Source organism: Macrobrachium rosenbergii, chromosome 27, assembly GCF_040412425.1.
Source record: "Macrobrachium rosenbergii isolate ZJJX-2024 chromosome 27, ASM4041242v1, whole genome shotgun sequence".
NCBI lineage: Eukaryota > Metazoa > Arthropoda > Malacostraca > Decapoda > Palaemonidae > Macrobrachium > Macrobrachium rosenbergii.
In genome coordinates this window covers 34,102,009-34,125,715 of record NC_089767.1, presented here as the reverse complement: position 1 = coordinate 34,125,715, position 23,707 = coordinate 34,102,009, and the positions used below count along the sequence as shown (strand labels likewise).

General features: G+C 36.0%; 2 protein-coding genes across 2 annotated transcripts; one reads left to right on the top strand and one right to left on the bottom strand.

Moving 5' to 3' along the window:
* Window positions 1-772: 772 nt before the first annotated feature.
* LOC136853595 (protein arginine methyltransferase NDUFAF7, mitochondrial) lies at window positions 773-7,416 on the bottom strand. Its single transcript, XM_067129342.1, has 10 exons — window positions 7,083-7,416; window positions 5,250-5,389; window positions 4,490-4,645; window positions 3,928-4,064; window positions 3,213-3,323; window positions 2,883-3,000; window positions 2,461-2,729; window positions 2,053-2,196; window positions 1,251-1,424; window positions 773-1,029 (listed from the first exon to the last, which is right to left on the bottom strand). The coding sequence occupies exons 2-10, from the start codon at window positions 5,332-5,334 to the stop codon at window positions 847-849; spliced, it is 1,377 nt and encodes a 458-aa protein (XP_066985443.1). The 5' UTR covers window positions 5,335-5,389; window positions 7,083-7,416; the 3' UTR covers window positions 773-846.
* Window positions 7,417-12,286: 4,870 nt separating this feature from the next.
* On the top strand, window positions 12,287-21,093 carry LOC136853594 (pancreatic triacylglycerol lipase-like). The gene is made up of 8 exons (XM_067129341.1): window positions 12,287-12,636; window positions 13,724-13,884; window positions 15,925-16,041; window positions 16,834-17,442; window positions 17,735-17,867; window positions 18,520-18,646; window positions 19,543-19,758; window positions 20,386-21,093. The coding sequence occupies exons 1-8, from the start codon at window positions 12,504-12,506 to the stop codon at window positions 20,498-20,500; spliced, it is 1,611 nt and encodes a 536-aa protein (XP_066985442.1). The 5' UTR covers window positions 12,287-12,503; the 3' UTR covers window positions 20,501-21,093.
* Window positions 21,094-23,707: the final 2,614 nt, after the last annotated feature.

Sequence of the window (23,707 nt, the reverse complement as noted above, 5' to 3'; positions counted from 1 at the left end):
TAATCAAGATGAAAAGCTCTGAACTTTATTTTACCAAGGTGAAGGAACTGCCCAAAGAAGTGGGTGCAATAATAAAGAACATACCTCACAAGGAGGTAGTCAAGCCTTCAACATTATCCCTAAATGATAGGTTATTCCAAATTTTAAATATCTATATACTGTGGAAAACATCATCAAATTCCAAGGTGAGAGTTAAGAAATTCAACTAGAGGATATATGTCAGGTCTTTCCCAATGCTATTAATAACCAGGTGCTTAGACTTTAATTGGAAATAAGTGCACAAAGACACATGAATGAAATGATACTAGATTCTACATTTAATCTGTCAATACAGAATTAAGACAGTAATTAAAGAATAAAGTACAAAGAAACAAGGAGCAGCATGCTGCCTAAAGCAGAGGAGTTCCCAGAACATGGTGCACTAAAGCAAATAATTAAACCACTTATTACTTTGTGAAAATACCCACTGGTCTGCCACCACAGTAGTTAGTTGTTACAGCTGATGTAAAATGAGGGTTGGTATTAGTGGACAAACAATCATTTGTGATAAATAACCTCTCATTCATTCTGCAACAGGCTCATATCCAACAGAAATGGCTTAGTTTTTGGATGATGCTGCACTTTGTCTGACACTTTTGCAAATCTAGTAAAAGATATGAGAATAAGTATTTGCCTATAAATTACCAGTAAGTATGAGAGAAAATAAAAGTATGAGAGCCTAAAATTTCAGTGATAAGAGAAAGTTTATACTGTCAAGTACACTACCTTCACGTGAGATTGAAATTTTATTTAAAAAATGTTTGTACTATGCCATTTACACTTTTTACAATACATACAACAACAACATTACTCTTTATCGAAGTCAACATAAAACCCTGCTGGAGGATACTTAACCAGAAAAGATTTGACAACTCCAGGGAACATGGCAAAAAATTTGAATCTCTCACCCATCTGCTTTGGGTCAGTTAACATCTTGTAACCAGAAATTAGGTTTTTTCGTTCCTCTTCTTTACAGGTTCTGAGTAATCTCTGAAAGGCAAATGTATGACTCAAGTACAAAATAAATATCAATGGTTATTTAAGAAATAAAACAATCTATATTTTGGAGAAATGCCAGAAATTATGCAGTTGGTAGTGTAGATCTATAATAAATTTAACATTAATAATCTTTTTAAGACCAAAAGTCAGCTTGTTTAAGATACTGTCAAATTATTTTCCTCAACAGACTTACATAGGAACATGATACTCACATGCAATCGCTGTTCCATGCCCATATTAACAAGAAAGAATGACTGAGTTACTGGTCCAAATGTAATTAACCGTTCATCCACTTGTTCTTTCATAAAACCAAAATCTACGTCAGCAGTAAGATCTGCAGTTCCTGGTTCACAAAGAGGGTCGTGTAGGCTGTGATTTTTGAAGGCCTGCAAAGATTGAAATTAAATTTTGAACAAGAACTCTTATCTCCACATGAAAAAAAGCAATCTGAAAGTTGTAAATGAAACTAATAAAATGTCATAACCACTGAAAACACTTATCTAAACACTTACAGACCCACAGTGAGATACTGGAATAAATTGGAGTGTACATGCCCAACCTCTAACCCAAAACTGCTGACTAGCATTACAGTAATGTAATCTCGTGTTCCTCTACAGACAATTTAAAATTGAACAGTTTGGACTCCTGTACAATAAGGGTTCATAAATGAAAACCTAAACTACTTCATAAACAACAAAATTCAATATTAAAAACCAAGAGAAAAATATCTTACTATACTAATTGTCATATTGTATATACAAAGCAAATATTACAACATTAATATTTCTTCTTCAACTATTCTGTATTAATATTATATTCTGAAACAGTATAACTCCAGAAACAAACAAAAACTCCTTTGTTAAATAAATATTATCACATATATGGGTTTTAAGAGGTCTAAATGCATCACATTTCAAGACAACTTATAAGACCAATTAAAAGCATTATCTATAAAACATTCCTCCAATGAAAGACTAAAAAGCTACATTTCAACTAAACAAACCATTTGCTCACCCTAAATGTATTACACGACTTCCCATGGTGCCCATAATCCATAATGAGGGCTGCTCCACCATCAGCTTCAATTCGCATTGCTAACTCACTACAAAACACAGCAGTTTCAGGGCTCACTTCAAAATCATCTCTTGTTTCACCAGACTGAGGAAGATGAAAAAAAGATGTTTTGCACTTATCAATTAAATATTCTGCTGTGATTCTAAGATGAAAGAGCCCAGAGCAATTTTGACAGTGACAGCTGAAAAGGTTACCAATTTGTAGGCACTGAGTGATAAAATTATACTACTGGTTTATGCTTTTATTTACAAAGAGCATAATCTTAGAGATGTACTGTGTGAATGAAAGACAACTATTATACAGTATTTGAGTGAATTTGAATTGTAAACATCTATCTTTCCTATGTACCTTTATAAATACTTTTGAAGCTGGAGTCGCTTCCCTCGACAGCAAATAACGCAGGTGATGTGGCCCGTCACCTTCATCTATATCTATCAAAACTTCCCGCCATCCACTATCTGTTTTTCGGAATTTGTGAACAGGCAAAGCATCGAAGAACTCATTGGCAAGAAACATGGTGAACCCCCTTGGAACACTCGTGAGATGTCTATACCAAAATATCGATGACCCATCAGTAGTAATGTTTTTCCTGAAATAATCTCCATCTTCTGGGTTTTCTGTTTGAAGAAGATATGAGATATGGATGACTGTGTATTTTGGAAGTAACCAATTACTGATATACACTAAAATATCATGACATGATTACCCATTTATACTGACAGTTATGAAAAAAAATTGTCACTTATATCCAGTACATAAAATAAACTTACCAATATATTGTGAACTTGTACCACACAATTTCTGCTCTTGTATCTGGCTAAGTTCTGGTGAAACTTCCACTAAATGGATGCTGACATCTGTGCCTGATAAACCAAGTTGCTTCAGCACCTGTGCCAAGATAAAATAAATAATAAGCATTGTCTTCCAGTCCTAGTTATCATCAAGACTCTTATGCTGAAACAAAAATTACTAGTCTGACACTCCTTTTCATATTTCACTTAAAGTCCAAACTATATAAGGGTGTTACATTGCTCACACAATTAGTCTTTGTGTTACAATGATTGCTTAATCTGCACTTACATCAAGGACAAAGAACGTACCCGCAAGACATCTTGCATTAGAGTTCCGCGTCCTGGCCCCAGTTCCACTAACTGTAGGGGTCTTGGTGAACCTAATTTATACCATTCATTGAAGACCCAAACACCAATCATCTGGAAACAATTTTTCTATATTAATATAGAACAAAATTATTTTATACAAACCCATCACTCATATTTGCCACATTCTTAATCCTTGAATGTCCCAAGACACTGCACTCTTCTGGTTAACAAATAAAAGATAACCAGTAATAAAACAATGCATTCGTCATCTACAGCCTCAGGTACCTGCTTAACTATTCATGTAGCCTTGAGAAATGAAGCAATATGAGGCCCTGAGATCTATAGGTTACCATGAAAAAACCTAATTTTAATTTATGAAAATCCAGTTTTGTTTTCTCAAAACCTTGTAATTTGTATACAAGCAAATTACAATTCAGGTGGATTTTCAGAGTTGCTGAATACCCTAGAATGGCTATCAGGTACTATTTCATACTTTTCAAATCTAGGCCTGACCATGGTGACATTCTAAGTATATTTCTAATTGTTCTTCAGTATCAAAACTCATTAGGTCAATTTTTAAGTACAGTATTCTTATAAAGTATTCTTACTTTTACTGATATTAGACATAATCAAAATGCCTCTTTTTATATCTTCTTATAATCCCTTTTGGCAAGATACTCCGTATTTCCTTCGCAACAATAAAAAAAAAACTTACCTCGCCAAACATCTGCGAAATTTCAGGAGAGGTAACATAATCACCACTACTCCCAAACATATCTGGCCCAGCCGCATAATACCCAGCTAGAGGATTTATCAAAGCTTCCTTCATATAATCACATATGGTTAATGGTCCTGAAAAAGAATGAGGGTAAATCTGTATTATTTTTTCCCTAATCCAGAATTTAGTTAACAAAGTTATAATACTCCTTCTTGATGTGATAAAAAACCATAACCTTAAGAAGGTACTGACAGTACCTTCATGAAATTATGATTTTTTATCACCATCAGTACTGTGACTTTATCTTTAACCAATATTACTTTATAATATATGTCCATTTTACATACAATAGTGAAATGATTTTGGCACAAGTTACCGCCTATGACTCGCAGAACTCAGGAGTGTTCACTGGAATCATTTACATTCAAAGAAATTCTTCCATAAGCAACCAATCTTACTACATGACAAAATGAATCATACTTAGCATAAAAAATGTTCTACTTGTTACAAATAAAAGAACTCTGCTGGGTTTCTTAAAAGTCATGATTAGTTAGCTTACCTGTGAATTTAATCCTACATTGCAACTGCTTCAACAAAGGTGTTTCTTTGGTCTTTTTCATGCTGTTGCTCTGACTCATAATATAGTCCTCATTCTTCCCTTCACTTTGGGACAGTAAGGTGACAATTCTGAAATGTCTCTTTTGAAAGACAAAACCTGAAAAAATAAAACTTTTCAAATATGTGCAATTTTCCTATTTATACAGACCTTAAGCCTTTCATATGGATTACCTATGGTGATAGCTAAGCCACTCGCTGACGCTTGATAACAACAGCTACCAGTAAATAGTGGCAAGTGAGTGAGGAGAGGAGATACTACCTACTCTCCTGACTGTCGGCATTCACTTTTTCCTTCAGCATTGAGAAAAAATGAGCCAGATAACTGGCCTCAGTACCTGAGCCACTGAATAATTCCTCCAGCTGAAGTAAAGTGAGTGGGTGGTACCTCCATCCCCTCACTCACTTGCCAATCGGTAACTACCTTGTTACCAAGCTTAAATGACCAGACCAGTTTCAACGTAGGTGTATCCAAACACATATCAGAAGTTTGTATTTTATGAAAATAATAGGCAATATATTTACAGAAAAATAACCAGCTCCAGGTAAAAAAAAAAAACTTCTAGTGCTCTACTCAAAGCTTATGACAACTCTAATATTCCTAAAAATGTCATGACTCAATTAAAAATTAAATATGATATAACAAATATAACAATTGTTATTCTGCAACGCTACAATTAATACATCACAGACCTGTACCTCACCTTTAAAATACTCAGTGATGTTTGATGGATGCAAAGGCCTAACTTGCCACACTCTCTGAGCACACAGTCTTCCTAAAATGGCCATTTTATGGTATGGAGTGAAGAAGCCAATTAGTTCTGCGAGTGCTGATGATCAAAATCTGTTAAATACCAACAAAATTCATCTTGAAAAGCAGACTACACACAGTCTTCCTTGAAAAGCAGTGAAGATCCAATGATAATTCTCTCTAATACCATACACTATACAGTAATTTCAACAGTAATGTAATATTTATAATCACTGTAATATTCCACATCATATTAAACATTTATAAATGTTTTACAGATTACATAGTATGGTTATAAGATGAAAATGCTTGTTTATCAGTACATACAAAAGAACAGAATATAGAATTTAGGCCAAAGGCTGGGACCTACGAGGCCATTCAGCACTGACACAGAAATTGACAGTGAAAAAGGTTTGAAAGGTGTAATAGGAGGAAAACCACAGTTGCACAATGAATCAACTGTTGGGAGAGGGTGGAAAGTCAGATGGAAGAAAGAAAATATGAACAGAGGTACAGTAAAAAGAATGAAAGGGGTTGCAACCTTCAGTAATGCCTATACTGAGTGCACCACGAGGTGCCCTAATGATACTACACCCTAAGGGGAGTACTTACAAAAGTGAAAAAGCCACTTGCTAATCATAAGCCCCAATTTTGCCTTTACAAAATCAATCAGTATTTGCACAGAATATGAAATTCAATGTATAACAACAGGGTGATGTATAGCACAAAACAGACTGGACAGATTGTTCCCAAAAAGTCAATAACTGATGTGATAAAATATTGACAGAGAACAAGATATATAGATATATAGTATGGAAGCTTGGGATACTATATATCCCAACAGGGACCCCTTATTAGGCCTACCATCAGATATAGGGTCCTGGGAGGGTTGGTGGTTATAGCCTAATGAGGCAAATCTAACCAAGCATTTCAGATGGAAATTAACAAGGTGCTGATGCAGAGTAGGGAGAAGGGTCGACGAGAGAAATAAACGAGCCAAACCTAACCCTTCTTAAAATTCCGTGCCCTGACCTAACTGGACCTTACCCTCCTAACCCGACTTAAGGTGCTGTACCCTGACTTGGCCAGGGGGGGATTTTACCCCTCCTGGATGCCCCCTTAAATAACACTGAATATCAAAAACAGATCAGCAGGACTAAACTCAAGTTTGGGCGTATGGTCTGGGACTGGCTACTACCTAACCAAAATAACCTTAACCTAACCTTTCCCTTAGCGTCATGCCCTGACCAAAACAGAACTTACCTTCCTAACCTTACTTAGTGTACCATGCCCTGACCTGACCAGGGGGAGCTTTGCTGACCCTGGAAACCCCCCTCCCAGAACATCGAGCACACGGACTGACCTAGGCTAGGCTACCCCCTTGTGGTAGTAGGTTCAAATGACCAAAACCTAATCAATTTGTCCAATCAAAAGAACCGGAAAAACCATAGGTCTTTTCCACCAATTTCAGAATAGCCGAAACAGATACAAGATTGGCCTATATATTTACCAAGAGCTTTTTACAGAAAGAAACATTAAATAGCACGTAGGTCGAAGCCTCACCTATAAAAACACAATTAAAATATTGGGCTTCACTAAAAATAAATTAAAGTTGGAGTATTCCTTCCAGTCACGAGCCCTTAAAAGATATCATTAAGCTAAAAATAGATTTTTTTACGTGTATACCAAGGGCAGAGGTCAAGGTCATAATTTGCCTTGCGTATACACCAGTTTACACTGAAAATTTATAACTACCTCACTGCTATTAGCAACCATTAGACATTACCTCATTTCCTCAATGGTAAACAGCTGATACCGAAGACAGCTCAGTAGCAGTAGTAGTAGTAGTAGTAGCAGGAGTTCGGATCCGCCCTTAAAACAACCCCGTTTGTCGCCTTATTTTGCCTTCGTGCTTTTCAAACGTATTTTATTTTCTCTATATTTTGCCTTCGTTCTTATTCCGGTTGATTTTGTTGTCTCTATTTTGCCTTCGTACGTATTCTAGCTTATTCTATTTTCTCTACGGTACCATATTCTCAATTTACTTTACGAAGAGACCTGTCAAAAGAACGATATTGGTTACGGATGCCGCATGAAACCAAATACCTTCCTAATATTATGGTATGCTGAGGAATAAAGTTAAATTTATATATTTTTTATTTTACTTTTTCACAATATAAATATTTTTCTTGTTCCGTCTTTCATCTTTTCCTACTAATTGAGCCTGACGTGTTCAGTCTAGCTGTCCAAATCAATATGGTCTTCTTCTCAGAGGCTTTCCTTGAATTTCTTTTGGATATCAAGGACTGACTTTTCATTAACTTCTCTTATCTCTTCTCATGCTTTTTGGTCCAAAATATTAATAAATTCTATCAATTGATTTTCTTTAATCCGCTCAATTTTCCCTAAATTTGTCTATCTCAGTTTCATAAGTGATTGCTAAATAGTAGATAAGTGTCCGTACTTTTTGCCACAGGAAATACAATAAAACTGGTTAATAATTAGCAGGATACGAAGTACGGATGTTACACTTAAGTAATGTAGTTACAATAATGGTTGCGATCGCTAACTTTACAGATACTCTCCCACATGTAAGTTACCTGAAGTTCAGTGCTTACATAGCCCTAACTTAGAAACTTGTTTCGTTTTTTTAAACAAAATGTTTCGTTATGTCAAACTCGCTAGGCATGTAAAGCCTTTCGTTAAAAGGTCTTATCGTTTCGTTAAGTGTCGAGTTAAAACAACAATTTGCAACATCTGATGGTTTTCTCGTGGGGACCAGGAAACTGTCATATGTCGAAGATAAGATAAAAAATATCGCTGTTTTCAGTAAATCAACCTTTAAATAACCTTTAGGGCAGAGTTCGGTACAGGTAAAATATTACTGTAGGTTGTTTTAGTTACCTTTCTAATCAAGGAGTTTGTAAAGTTATCATTCCTGATTTTACATATGAATTGCCTTGTATTTGCAACACCGAGTACGTATGGGGTAATACTTTAGGAGAACAGGAAATCTGTGAAGATGTCATCTGTTGTTTTATCAAGGTTACCGACGTCAGTGAGCTAGTTACAGAGAATGTTTATCACAATTATTGCTACCCTGTAATATCCAGAGTCATCTCTTTAATTCTAATGGTTTTATTTTTAATTTCAAACCATTTCCCTTAGGAGGGGGTGGCTCCTGAGGAGATATCAATCAACGGACTCTGCTGTATTCATACTTGCAATGATGAATCGTGGATAAGCAAGGTCTCTTCCTTTCCAATACGTTTTTCTATCCATCTATATAGCATTCTGAGTCTTCCTCGTCTCTAGCCTAGTAACACTTTTGAATACTGTCTTTCCACGAAGCAATCGTCCTAAACTGTAGCCTACCACCTGCAACTATATCAGCCCTGCCACACCATATCAACGATGCATTTTCATATCCAACAACTTTGCATCAATAACTGCTTTCATTTTCCTTCCACGCTGCCTCTCTATCAATTCTGCTATAAGAACGGAAATATTAGCTATTTTAATTTCATTCGTGCTTTCTTGCTCAACTGAACTGGAAGCTTAAGTAAACTTCTAAAATCATAGCTTGCCTGGTGTCTGTCTGTCTGTCTGTATGCATAAACTATTCATATATTTTACTTCCTCTCCAAAACCAACGGAACAATTTCAAACAAATTTGGCACAAAGAACAATTGGGTAAAGGGAATTCTGTTTGCTTAAATGGGGCAAAGATACTTTCAGAGGAAAATAATGCAGAAACAGGACAACATTGTAGATGAATTTTTAAGAATCTTCTATAGAAATTCTGGGCCGGTAATGGCAAAACTTATAAGAAAGTTGGATCATGGTCGTTCAAACAACAGCATTAAAAGTTTACATGGGAATAAATAGTGACAAAATCGTTAAAAATCTTTTCAAAAGCTTCAGAACTACTAAATTTTGTCAGCTCACTTGCAGTCCTTTTCAGGTAGTGTAGGTTCAAGGCTGTTCAAAGCACGGTCTCAGTGACCAAGGTGGGTCTAAGAGTCCAAACTATGACGTGGGAACATGTAGGAGAAAAATCTTCAAGAAATCTTGTCAACAACAACAGGTCTATATTTTGATAAATGATATCATCCTCATCTAGTGAATATTTATGTTTTCTCAAACTATGGCCCAAGGGAGCCAGGGTGTCGTCATAACTGAGGTCCAAAGATTTACCAATGAATAAGTAATACACATCTTAATCCTGTATTTGCAAAAGCAGGAAGGTATCCATGGTAGGCACTGTGTCCTTATTTCACCTCTACTTAGCTTACCTTAAATTTGGTTTTCTCACGTTATGTTCATCCACTCACACAGTTCTGCAGTTCTTACAAAAATTTAAAAAACAATATCTTCAGCTGCATCCTCACACATTTTACCCGTAAGAACAGAAAACTTGATTTATTCCTCTTCCTCCTTATCAGTCTTCACGGCCACTAAAACAAATTTAATAGATAACATTTAACAATCTTACCAGACTGGCTTCCCGTTGCCCTTCTCTCGTTATTGAAGACTAACGATTAATCAGCAATTTTTGACATTTTTACTTAGGCTGTGCACTGCATCATATATTACTCTTAATATTTTAGCACACAAATTATAGCCCTAAGATTTTTTCCAGTAACTGTACCATGGTTTCGGAATCTAAATAGTATTTTGTATTTAAAACCTAAAGACGCAGATTTAATTAACCTTTTAGAAAAACTAAATGAACGAAGCCCCGTCTACAACTTAGATCTATAAGTAGAAAAAGATGGTTGCCTGCCCTGCCATATTGAGACAATATCAAGCGTGAACCTTTTTCAATGTAAATTGAGTTGGCCTTGAAAACCAGTAAATCATTTGACTTATATCCACTATCTTTCAAGATGTATTAATACGTATCTCTGTATTCTCTTTCTCCAGCTCATATATTGGATACTTAATACAATGACGCTGTGGAGACATTCTATTATAAAAAACAGTCAAGAGGAAAAAATTACCTACCTACCTGCCCATTTGTGACAATCATTAGTACCATTATCATAGTTACCCAGTTAACCACACCCCCCAACCGCCAGGTGACTCAAAGGTATGGTATGTCTCACGTCAATATGGTGTTATTCTTAGTTAGGTAAGTAACTTAAAGTATCCATATACGAAGCAGATGCTAAATTAATTTGGTGAGGTCTTGTTAAGTGAATTTTCAGTAGACAGTGGGGTGCTACAAGAGAATGTTATTTCACCTCTGCTATATGCCCTTATAGCCTTTAGAAAAAAAGTGGCCTGAAATGGAAGAGAAGGTTTAGACTGGAATAACGACAGAAAACTTGACAGACTTAGGATGTGAAGATTATGCTGTCCTAATCGGTAGAATACCACAAGGCTGCTTAAGAGATGCATCCTATATTTAGAGAGACGTGATTCAAGATAAATCTAAAATCTAAGAAAAACAAAAGCTATAAGAACAGAGTACGCACGCTTGAATGCAATAACACCAGACGGACAAAAGGATTTATGAGGTTGAGGCTTTCAAATATTTAGGAACAATGATACCAAACAAAGGTTCCCTTCAGTTGAAATTTAGTGAAAGACTGAAAAAGGCAAATAGATACAATGGGCAAGCTGAATCAGATTCTGGAATCAAATAGACTGAAACTGCATATAAAAGTCTGATCATACACATGTCTCGTACGATTTTTATTACTATGGGGACGTAAGTCACAGTATGACAAGGAAACTATAAAAGAGGTTAGGAAGCACTGGTACGCAAACAAATCTTGGGAATTTTATTGAAAACGCAGAAATTAAAGTAATATATGAATATGCGTGACAAAACTGCCTACTTAGAAATAGCCTAATTACCTAATGAAGGTTTATATTCAATAATCTTGCCGTCGAATGTTCACGATTGCTTTCAATAAATGATTATAAGTAACTTGTATGTTTGATTTTTCATAGTGGATAAGTACAATAAATAACCAAGCAAATGCCTAGGTCTGTACTAAAATACACTGAGTTTCCAAGAAATACCATCTACAAAATAAGACTGCAAACCTCCAAGAATCTCATTTCTCGTGTACAGATGATTTAATATTATCTGGTAATCAGTACTGATTCGTCCTTTATAATAATTATTATCTGCGGTGGGAAATTCTGAGAATTCTATTAAAATTAATCGAGTAGAGGAATTCTGAGAAATTCAGTGATACAAAGAACCTTTTCAATGAAGAATGTCAGCTTTCACTATTTTTTCACGAGTTGCTTAATACATTACATTTCTGAAGCCAGTATTTTATGCAAAAAGTTCTCAAACCCTTTATTTCACTATCGTATTTGAAGACAAAGGGGTTACTTTACTTCAGCATATGTTGTTTCACATGAACTGTCTCGGTGACATTCTGTCGGGGCTCTGTGCAAAGGCAGGATGTTCGTGAACGTCTGTAAAAATGTGAAGGTAGAGAGTAGATAAGTAAAATTCGATGTATCCATTTACATAACACTGCAATCGATAAATAAAGGTATGAATAAGAACGACTAGGTTAATTCATTAAAGTTAAACGTGGAGGGGTTGGCTTACTTGCAAATTTCATTCCCTTCCCTTTTCGACCATAAAGCAATCGAAAAAACCTAAAAAACTACTTTATCCAAGTAAAAGGTGTATCTCTAATAGGACAAGGCTTCACAGGTATAATCAAGGAAGGACACCTTGCGAAGAACAGAAGAGAAATCACAGCTTCAAAACCACTTTGTACATCTGCCTTGTTTCCATGTAACGTATCTTTCACCTCTTGCACAAACTCTCACGTGATCCCTGGAAGCAACAGCCAATCCGTTTTGTCCGCATTTTCTAGGCCTACCCGACATCCCTCCGCTCCCAAGACGCCCCAATAAATTAAAAAAAATGGTTTACCAAACAAATTGCAGGTAAGCAATGAGATAAGGACAGCGACTGAACAGGTGAGACGGTTGTGATTAAACCACATGACTAGTTTGCGTCGGTTAGCTGATAAAGGAAAATTACAGCGGAGAAAAGGGATATAAAAATTACTTCCCTGAGAGACAGAGAGAGAGAGAGTCCAGTTTCCTAGAAAAAAAAACCGAAGGTATATAAAACGGCTGACAGACTGCACTCGTAGTCAGACCCCAACGGTTAGTTAATGTAGTCTGTGTTGCTGCCGATGTTTGCAGAGAACATAACACTACAATGAGGCTGTTAATCTGCAGTGTTGTCCTCCTGGCACTGGGGGCGCGTTCGCTTGTAGCAGTGCCGCTGTGGAAGTTATCCAAGGGCTTCGAGAACGGGGACAACTGCGTCGTTGTAAATAAAAGTGCAAGCGGTAAGCGATCTCTAACTTTGCTGTGTCGATGTCTTGGTTTCTGTGCTAAACAAAAAGTTTATACAAATAGTCAGATTTCCATAAAGTTGTGGAGATGATTTTGAGGTGAATTCAGAGCCAGGATATCCGGCATTAAATGGTACAGGGTCCATTACCAAAAAGCCTTGCCACACACTGTAAATATTGCTCTAGGTAAACTCATATGAGTGTACGAGAGATTTGAATAATGAAATTAAGTCAATGTGAGTGAAAAATGTATGGTATAATGAAAGTTTTGTGGTAAACCATTCAGTAGGTAGGAAAAGGAGTATTCATTAGAGGAGTAAACGTAGAAACAATTATTATTCTGCAAATCGATTTTTGAACAGAAAAGATGCAAACAGAGAAATACATCTTGCATAGAATGCAGTCTTACATCGATGGAGTCAATGTTTTGAGGAGCTGCAGGATATGAGGATAAAAGACACAGATGATTAGCTGACCAGTGTGTGTACTGTATGTTTGGGTGAGGCAAAAGTTCCACAGAAACGGCCTATCGTTACTTCAGCCACGAGTTTAATTAAAGTACTCATATCTTGGCGATACTCCACGTCTAAAAACACAATGGGGCATAAATCTTAAACACTGACTGACATATTTGCAAGGAGTGTTATCAAATGCTGGTGAGGAGAAAGTTTAAAATATTGTTTGGGAACCCTGTAGGTAAATCGATCACATAAGTTAATGTAGCGATGGAGAGGAACCACAGATTTTTACTTAAAAGGTAGCAAGATTGTCTGGACTTCCAATCTTTAACCAAATCTGGTTAAAATATATTAAAAGTTCGTTTTAAATTTTCCACGTATACCGTCTTTGCAACTCCTCTGAAGAACATAATACTCGAAAGACGGAGCTAAAACTACAAACGGGACAGGTCAAAGCTTATTGCACAATCTCGACTTATCATAAAACAACCTTTTTTCCAGTTTCGACTTCCAAAACTCCTGAAAGATGATTCCCTGGATTAATTAATTAGTTAAATAATTAATTTATTTATTTACTTTATTTATTTATTTATTATTTATATATTTATTTATTTATCTTGCAGGTTGCGACACAAGGCTGTGGCACGACGATGTCCTGGGCGATCTCATTATTGACGAGAGCTGGTACGTTGGCGAGAGAGTCTTTAACTTCTGTCCGTATTCGAGGAGTTACATAAACACCCAGTTCATCCTCCACACTCAGCAAGACCCAGGGGAGGTCACGGTAAGACTTGAAATGAAAAATATAAGAGCAAAAAGTTCCTTTGAGGGTGACATTCCCGTTTCTAGTTCTCCCGGGCAAATTCTTCTTGACGACTTATCTTTCGAAGTTTGCTCTCACTCTTCCATCCGTCCACCTTCTCGCAGTCTTCTGTTGCTTGCTATCAATCTTATTTTCTTTCATATACTCGGTTCTAGTTTTCCTATGCAAATTCTTCTTCATAACTTATCTTACGAAGTCTGTTTTCACTCTCATATTCGTTCACTTTCTTGAAAGCTGCTTCTGTTGATAGTGATTAGTCTCGTTCTGCTCTTTCAAATCTTTTCCTGATGACTTATCTTTCGAAAATCTCACTCAATCATTCGTCCACCTTCTTGCAATCTCCTTCTGTTGCTTGCTATCAATCTTGTTCTACTCTTTCCAATCCCATTTTGAAAGCAAGTTTACTAAATCAGGAGAAGGAAGTCGCGCAAAATGAATGTTCTGACGTAGAGCTTATTTGCCGTTTCGTTGTGTCTCGTAAGTTCAGAGACTTCGGTTATTGCCAGCAAACATTCTGAGCGTACATCTAGCTTTCAACTTATCCTAGAGAGATTATGTCATTTATACATTGCCAAGTTACTATACTTAAACTTTATCATTTGCGTAGGTAATACTTTATAAATGATACTGGGTATCTGATGGCTTATGTTTATTTTTTACTTTACCCTTGTAATTTGCTTTGTAATTATCACTTTTTTTATTGGTTATTTTTTAGTCTCACGGTTATCTACTTGTTAATTTGTATGGTATTCTACTAATCTGTCTATCTATCTGTCTGTCTGTCTGTATGTCTAGAGAGAGAGAGAGAGAGAGAGAGAGAGAGAGAGAGAGAGAGAGAGAGAGGGGTATTCTTTCTTTCTATCTATCTGTCCATCTGTCTATCTGTCTATCTCTCTATCTATCTATTTTTGTCTGTCTATCCTGTTTGTCTCTGTCTATCTATCTATCTATCTATCTAGAGAGAGAGAGAGAGAGAGAGAGAGAGAGAGAGAGAGAGAGAGAGAGAGGTATTCTTTCTTTCTTTCTTTCTTTCTTTCTTTCTGTCTATCTGTCTCTATCTATCTATCTAGAGAGAGAGAGAGAGAGAGATCTATCTATCTTTCTTTCTATCTATCTATCTATCTATCGAGAGAGAGAGAGAGAGAGAGAGAGAGAGAGAGAGAGAGAGAGAGAGAGAGAGAGGTATTCTTTCTTTCTTTCTTTCTATCTATCTATCTATCTATCTATCTATCTATCTATCTATCGAGAGAGAGAGAGGAGAGAGAGAGAAGGGGTATTCTTTCTTTCTTTCTATCTATCTTTCTATCTATTCTTTCTATCTCTCTATCTATCTATTTATCAGAGAGAGAGAGAGAGAGAGAGAGAGAGAGAGAGAGAGAGAGAGAGAGAGAGAGAGAGAGGTATTCTTTCTTTCTTTCTTTCTTCCTTTCTATCTATCTATCTATCTATCTATCTATCTGTCTATCTGTCTATCTATCTATCTATCTATCTATCTATCAGAGAGAGAGAGAGAGAGAGAGAGAGAGAGAGAGAGAGAGAGAGAGAGAGAGGTATTCTTTCTTTCTTTCTATCTCTCTATCTATCTATTTATCGAGAGAGAGAGAGAGAGAGAGAGAGAGAGAGGTATTCTTTCTTTCTTTCTATCTCTCTATCTATCTATTTATTGAGAGAGAGAGAGAGAGAGAGAGAGAGAGAGAGAGAGAGAGAGAGAGGGGTATTCTTTCTTTCTTTCTTTCTATCTTCTATCTTTCTTTCTATCTATCTATCTATCTATCTATCGAGAGAGAGAGAGAGAGAGAGAGAGAGAGAGAGAGAGAGAGAATGGTATTCTATCTATCTATCTATCTATCTATCTATCTATCTATCTATCTATCTAGAGGCAAGACTATGAAATATCTTTCTTCAAGAATTCAATAAAACATCACCATATATTCTGGCTAAATAACTGAATAAATAAACTCTACCAATTAAGATCTCAATAACCATCCTTATTTTGCTCAGGACACCTTCCTGGTGGCTGACAAAAGCATCATCGATTCCACGACCTTCGACCCGACAAAGCCTACCAAGTTCATCACCCATGGATTCATTGACACTGGAAACTGCCAATGGCTGAAGGTATGGCATGTTGACGGGGAGTTAGGAGTTGATGTACTGAAGTATTAGGGAAAAACTGAAGCCTTCTTTGTGCATCTAAGCCATCCTGAAAGGAAACTGTATTCTGTGAGTTTTGTGTACTAACTACAAATATCATTTGGGAAGTCTGACTGTGATACTGCTACGTCATTGGTAGAAAATGTCAATATTACTTCTTCCATATCCCAAAATATAATAATATACTATGTCCGGTACTATTAATAGTTTTATAAATTATCAAAGCTAAAAAAAAGTCATGAAAAATATTAATAGTTTAATGCAAGTCGTGTGGTCTTGGGAAAAGTGCAATTTTTCCTGAAAAGGGAAACATGAATAAACATAAGAAAAAGGAACAAGCAAAGGACTCTGAATCAGAATGATTCATTTTCTCTACTTTCCCACTGTCTACAGGTTCTTAAAAAAAGTGACTTTTTTAACATAAAGATATGAACGGTCCACAGAATGTGAACTGTGATAAAGATAAATTTAATGAGCCTCAAAGACCCTCAATGAAATATATCCCTAATTATGAGCATGTTTCATACTAGCTTTCAATTAGATCAACATCAGCAGAAACATATATCCATAGGCATTACAGTTATCTTTGTATAAAAGGCTCAGATGTCTTTTGTAAACCTAATTTCATAAAAAATCATAGCTCATTCAAAAGAGATCAACCAAACGAAAGAAAATACACGTTGAAATAGATATTAGTATAGATCTTTAAAAAGAGGGATCTCTGTCAATGCTCTTAACGCTCCCTACGAACCACAGGACATGGTCAGAGCAATGCTCCGCTACGGAGACTTCAACGTCATCAGGGTCAACTGGGGTGACGGCTCGCTGCCCCTCTACGGGCAGGCAGCAGCCAACACCCGCGTCGTAGGCCTAGAGATCGCCCACCTCGTCAACTTCCTGGTGGAGAACTACGGCGTCGACCCCGCCAGCGTCCATCTCCTGGGGCACTCCCTGGGCTCCCACATCTCCGGGTATGCTGGGGATAAGATACCAAACCTCGGTCGCATCACTGGTATGGATCCCGCCGGGCCTTACTACGAGGGTACCCCCGAATTCATCCGGCTGGACGACAAGGACGCCACTTTCGTCGACGCCGTCCACACGGACGCGAAGACGATTCTCCTGCTGGGGTATGGCACTGAGGAGGCGATGGGCAACATCGACTTCTACCCCAACGCCGGCTTTAACCAGCCCGGTTGTGACCCCGTGACTATCGGGATTCAATTCATCATTGATATTGGCGAGGGCGTGAGGGAACTGGCTGCCTGCAGTCACCAGAGGTCCGTGCAGCTGATCACCGACTCCTTTGACCAGCCTTGTCCTTACGTGGCTCACGAATGCATTGATTATGACACTTTCGATGTCGTAAGTTCCAAATTTATTTTTCTAAATTTTTAACTTTTTTATAATTGGTGGTTTCTCCATGGCTACAGCTTGATATAGATGAGTAAGATAAGTCGATGAATATATAAAAAGCAGTGGAAATGAGGTGTTTAATCTTTTTCAGTTAAGAAATCATGAATATTATTGATTACAGACATTTAATGACTAAGCGTTCAACCTAATTATGTACACCATAACCTAAATTCTAGAACGACATTAGAGATATATCAAATGATTACTAATCTTCATTTTAATATTTTTTTGGCGCGAAAAGGGACGATGTCCTGATTGCGGGGACGACAACTCGAAATGTGCCGTCATGGGAGTTCACGCCATAGATTATCCTTACAAAGAGAGAGTCAACGTCAAAATGTACTTCGACACCGATAAGCAAGCTCCATTCTGCTGTAAGTCCTTCCCATATATGTCAGTCTGTTTGTCTGTTTCTCTCAAAACACAAACACACACGCACAAACACAAACACACACAAAAAGGAGGAAAAAACCATGAAGAAAGGACAGTCAGGTTTTAATTTCTCGCAACAGTTTCACCCTCCATCAGGCCTCTTCAGGGAACTGTACTGACTGAACAGCACTTGATGGAGTGCCACCCACGCAATCTGAATTATAAAATGAACTCACCCACGTATTTAGAGAAAATCATTCCCATGTTCTATGCTATACTGATGAAGTATTCAAAATAGTATTTTGAAATTCATAAGTCCTTATAATACCTTACAGCTCATCCATTTAACTGTAATGATCTGCCAATTCTCTTCGTTATGAGGACTGATAATTGACCACCCGCAGATTCTAGTGTACTTCAAAAATTAGAAACAACGGTTAATAAGACATTACTGAAAACAGATTAACAAAAGACAATGAATAGCATTTTGTGTATATAGTTCACGATTACCGAGTTGCAATTCATATGCAACCACTTATATATATATTTATATGTATACACACACACACACATATATATATACTATATATGTGTGTAAATATATATGTGTATTAGTTCATTTGTAGTGACTATTATTTTATTTTTACTTTCAAGACTACCATTACCAAATAGTCATCGACACCGCCCACCCAAGAGGCGCCCCTGATACCGTACAAGGTAACCTAGACATCTGGATGTATGGAGACAATGGAGAGTCCATTGAGAAATTCCGCCTTACTGAGTAAGTAATCTCTCTCTCTCTCTCTCTCTCTCTCTCTCTCTCTCTCTCTCTCTCTCTCTCTCTCTCTCTCTCTCTCTCTCTCTCTCTCAAGGAAAGAGGGTTCAATTAGAACGGGAAAACGAGACGAACAGGATGGAAGCTCTAAGTAAAAGGACATTTTTCATTTTGGGTATTTTGAAAAATAATTTTCATTTTCTTGCTGCAGAATGAACGCCAAAAAAAAAGCAATTAAATAAGCGTAAATAATAATAATAATGATGAATTAGTTACAATAAAAGTGCACTGAGATTAAAATTAGATACATTAATAGTACACATTAAAAGGTAAGAACAATGGTAAAGTGTTTTGTTAAACTTGGTAACAGCCGAAATGTTAACTTTTGCTGCAGAACCAGTACCGCTAAAAAACTGTTTCAGCAATAGTGGTAGCAGTGGCGATAATGAATATTCAGTCCTTTTCAGTCACTCAATAAATAAATAAATAAATAAATAAATAAATTAATTAATTAATTAATTAAAATAAATAGAAAATAAATTTAATAAATTAAATTGATCAATCAATCAATCAATCAGTCAATCAATTAAATAAATAAAATAAAATATAAATAAATAAATGTATTAATTAATTAACTGAATAAATAAATCAATTAACTAAACAAAATGATTAAATAAATGAAAAAACTAAATTAACAAAATAAATAAATTAATTAATTAATTAAGTAAATGGATGAATTAAAATAAATTAATTAATAAATACACGTAAATGTATAAATAAATAAATAAACAAACCAACAAATAAATAAATTAACAAATAAATAAATACATAAATAAATAAATCCATACATAAATAGATAAATAAACAAAATCAATATTTTAATCCCAAATCCCTTTTCGCAGCCGAAAGGAGCACTTCGAGAACGGGCAACCGAAGTACTTCCTGCTGAAGTCCCACAAAGATCTCTCGCGTGTCATTCGTATGGAGGTCAACTGGGAGTATGTCGCCCTCCTCACAGATGAGGAGGAGGAGGAGGATACTCAGGTCGATGACCTCTTCAATCACAAGCTTTACATCAGGACCATTCACGTGTCGCCTCTGGATCACACCACTGAGGCGTGAGTGATGATTCTCGGTTTTCTCAATTCCCACTTTTTCCGTCAATCGTTGTTTTTAAATACATTGCAACCTTTGGATCACCCCAATGAGGAGTGAGTAATGATTCTCGTTTTCTCAATCCTTTGGATCACCCCGCTGAGGAGTGAGTAATGATTCTCTTTTTCCCAATTCCCACTTTTTACGTTAATCGTTGTTTATTAAGACACTGCAACCTCTGGATCACACCAGTGAGTCGTGAGTGATGATTCTCAGTTTTCCCAGTTCCCACTTTTCATCGTTAATCATTGTTTATACTGTCAATGCATTGCAAACTTTGGATCACCCCACTGAGGATTGAGTAATGATTCTCCTTTTCCCAATTCCCACTTTTCACGTTCATCGTTGTTTGTAAATATATTGCAACCTTTGGATCACCCCACTCAGGAGTGAGTAATGGTTCTCGGTTTTCTCAATTCCCACTTTCTCTTATAATCATGTTTATAAATACATTGCAAGAGAAACGCGTAGTGTACGAATATAAACGCTTCCTATATACTGTTAATAATTGAGGGCGACCTTTGCAATACGACAAAACAAAAGATGGCTTCTAGTTCTTCAGTCAAACCCTCCTTCTCTCCCTGTTTCAGAGAACGTCTGGACTACACCGATAATCTGTGCGAATTCGGCAAGGAGTACACCGAGTTGTCATCAGGAGACACCAAGTCATTCGCCAGTGACGAGTCTTGCGTCTTCACTCCGTAGAAGAATGACCAGCAGGATATAGCAGCGAGGATATAGCAGAGCGACATTTAGATGACTTTCGAGCAACAGAGTCCAGATTTTGATACTAAATGCATCTACGTTTTCGAAATAATCGGATACCACTTTCCTGACTGACCTGGAGTTATCTCACCCTTTAGTCCAATAGAGTACATTATTTCGATCTGTTCTCAACAAACTGGATACTAAATTGTAATTCCCATAAACTTGAACATTTGAGAGTAAAACTTAACCTTATGAGGCTAACAAATCACGTAATAATTATGCTTAATATTATTCGCATCAATTTTGGATGATGAAGAAAAGTTTCAACATCAATTGACGCTTTTCCCTTAACTCTTCATCAAGCAATACATGTTAAAATTCATCAATCCAGCGTTTCAACATCAACTGGTATTCTTTTCAACTCTTCATCAAGTAACATGTGTTATTAAAGATCAACAATTAAGCATAACTTTGGGAATATTTTGAGTCTGCTATGTTCTCGTATGAGACATTAAGCTCTCTGGTTCTATCACTTCAAAATATAAATTACCGTTGGGAATTCTGATAACAATACAACCCAAAAAGTGAAATGTGTTTTGCATACCCTATGAGAGAGAGAGAGAGAGAGAGAGAGAGAGAGAGAGAGAGAGAGAGAGAGAGAGAGAGAGAGAGAGAGAGAGAGAGAGAAAGTTAAGTATATCTTAGTTTAACCAGACCACTGAGCTGATTAACAGCTCTCTTAGAGAGAGAGAGAGAGAGAGAGAATAGCATGCGTATGGCAATGTAATGGTAGAGAATTCAGAAAAAGGCCGATTTACAAACTGAAGGAATTAGAGATAGACTTAATTGTTCAAAATACAGCATGACATACATATATTTTATATACACACACACATATATACATATATATTCATACACATACATATGTATGAAGCCTCGTACATCAAACTACTTAATAGGAGAGCTTTCTAGATGCAAATGTAAGATGACGATCTTATATATTCAGCTTTCAATTTTATATGAATAATAAAATAATAAATATAAAAAAAGCTGTCCTTCCAATATGCACGTTATATTAGTCTTTTGCTTAGGAATAAATCACAGCCTTTTAAAAACATAAAACAAAGTTACACAATCAAATTATACTACAAAAATAAAAACGCTTGATAAGTAAACAGTACGAAAATGGTCCTCTTTTCCTGTAATAAAAAAAAAGATGAAATAATTAGCCATATAAGTTGAAAAGCATATGAGGTCATTATCAGGAATTACACGACATCAACTATTTCTGCAATAAAAAATAGGCAAAGAGTGAATAGAGTTATAATGCTTGGTTACAACAAATAAAATGAACATTCGTACTTTATATACATTATACACACACACACACACATATATATATATATATATATATATATTTTTTTTTGATTTTACTTGAATATCATAATTTTTCTTAAAGTGATCAAGTTTTTGTTTCAACACAAGTCACGTTTATCATTTTCTTGTCACTATTCAATATAATATATATATATATATATATATATATATATATATATATATATATATATATATATATATATATATATATATATATGTGTGTGTGTGTGTGTAAATATAAAATATATATGTATATATATATTTATACATATATATGTATATATAATCATGAAGCTACAAATGTCGCTTAATATCAAATTCACGCTACCTCGAGAGTATCTCCGATGGAGAATTATCAACGAAGGGGAATTTATATAAGTGATAAATGACTAAGTACCACGGGGACGCGAACCCTTGACATGGACCCATTCAACGACTCCAGTGGACGTTTGCGCTTCATCAAGAGGTATAAATCATTACCGAGTCTGCTGTACTGTTTTTTGATAAAGGGGAAATTTCATAATAATGACCCACCTCCGCCATGATAGTTCCAAACGTTTGGAACACGCAGTTTATTATGAAATTTTTATCACAGTGTGATTTATATACAATCATGAAGCTACAAATGTCGCATCAATTTCCCCGAGAGTACGATGGAGAATTATCAACGAAGGGAATTCGGTAACGATAAATGGATAAGTACCACGGGGACGCGAATGGCATGGACCCATTCAGCGACCCGGTGGACATTTGTTTCATGATTGTCCATAAATCACGGTGTGATAAAAATTTCATAATAAGAGCTGCGCGTTCCAAACGTACCAACGAACTGTCATTGGGTCATCACCGATATAAATTTCCCCGCTCACGACGGGAAAACAGTACAGCAAACTCGGTAATGATTTATACCTCTTGATGGCGCGGTGGTAATCCACTGAGTCGCTGAATGGGTCCATGTCAAGGGTAGCGTCCCGGTGGTACTTATTCATTTATCACTTATATAAATTCCCTTCTGTGATAATTCTCCATCGGAGATACTCGAGGTAGCGTGAATTTGATATTGCGATATTTATAGCTTCATGATTGTATATAAATCACGATGTGATAAAATATATATATATATATATATATATATATATATATATATATATATATATATATATATATATATATATATTGAATAGTGACAAGAAAATGATGCACGTGACTTGTGTTAAAACAAAAACTTGATCACTTTAAGAAAAATTACGATATTCAAGTTAAACTAGGAAAAGAGTTACACTAAACCTAACTGAATATTACAGTGTAATTGGATATACACAGTATACAAAATTCACGAAGGGAATTTAAAATATTTAAGTTCTAAAATCAAGAGGAAACCAGTTTTTTTATTTAACCTTATCCAAAATTATCAACAGCATGTGGACAATTAATTACCAATATATAATTAATAAGTTATTTTAATTTTGAGTTATATTGCTAATGGTATTTTAAATATCATTCAGATCACCGTAGTCACTGTCATTATTCTTATCATTATCACAACCAATAAATACCAATTCAAGTCAAGTAAGCAGAAGCCTTGATCTCGTAGACAAAATTTACACTCATTTTTTGCATCCACACTCGGCAGAAGAAAAAATTGGCAGAAGAAAAAGTCATGTCTGGAGTGCATATCCCGTAGACTTTTCACGTGTACAGTAATCTAATTTCATGCGTTTGCCAGCAATAATTTCTTTAAGCGCAAATCGTTCTCAATTCTTTTTTCACTTGGTTATAAGCCAATATATAAGTCTTAATTACGTGATTTAAGTCTTTCTGCTAATA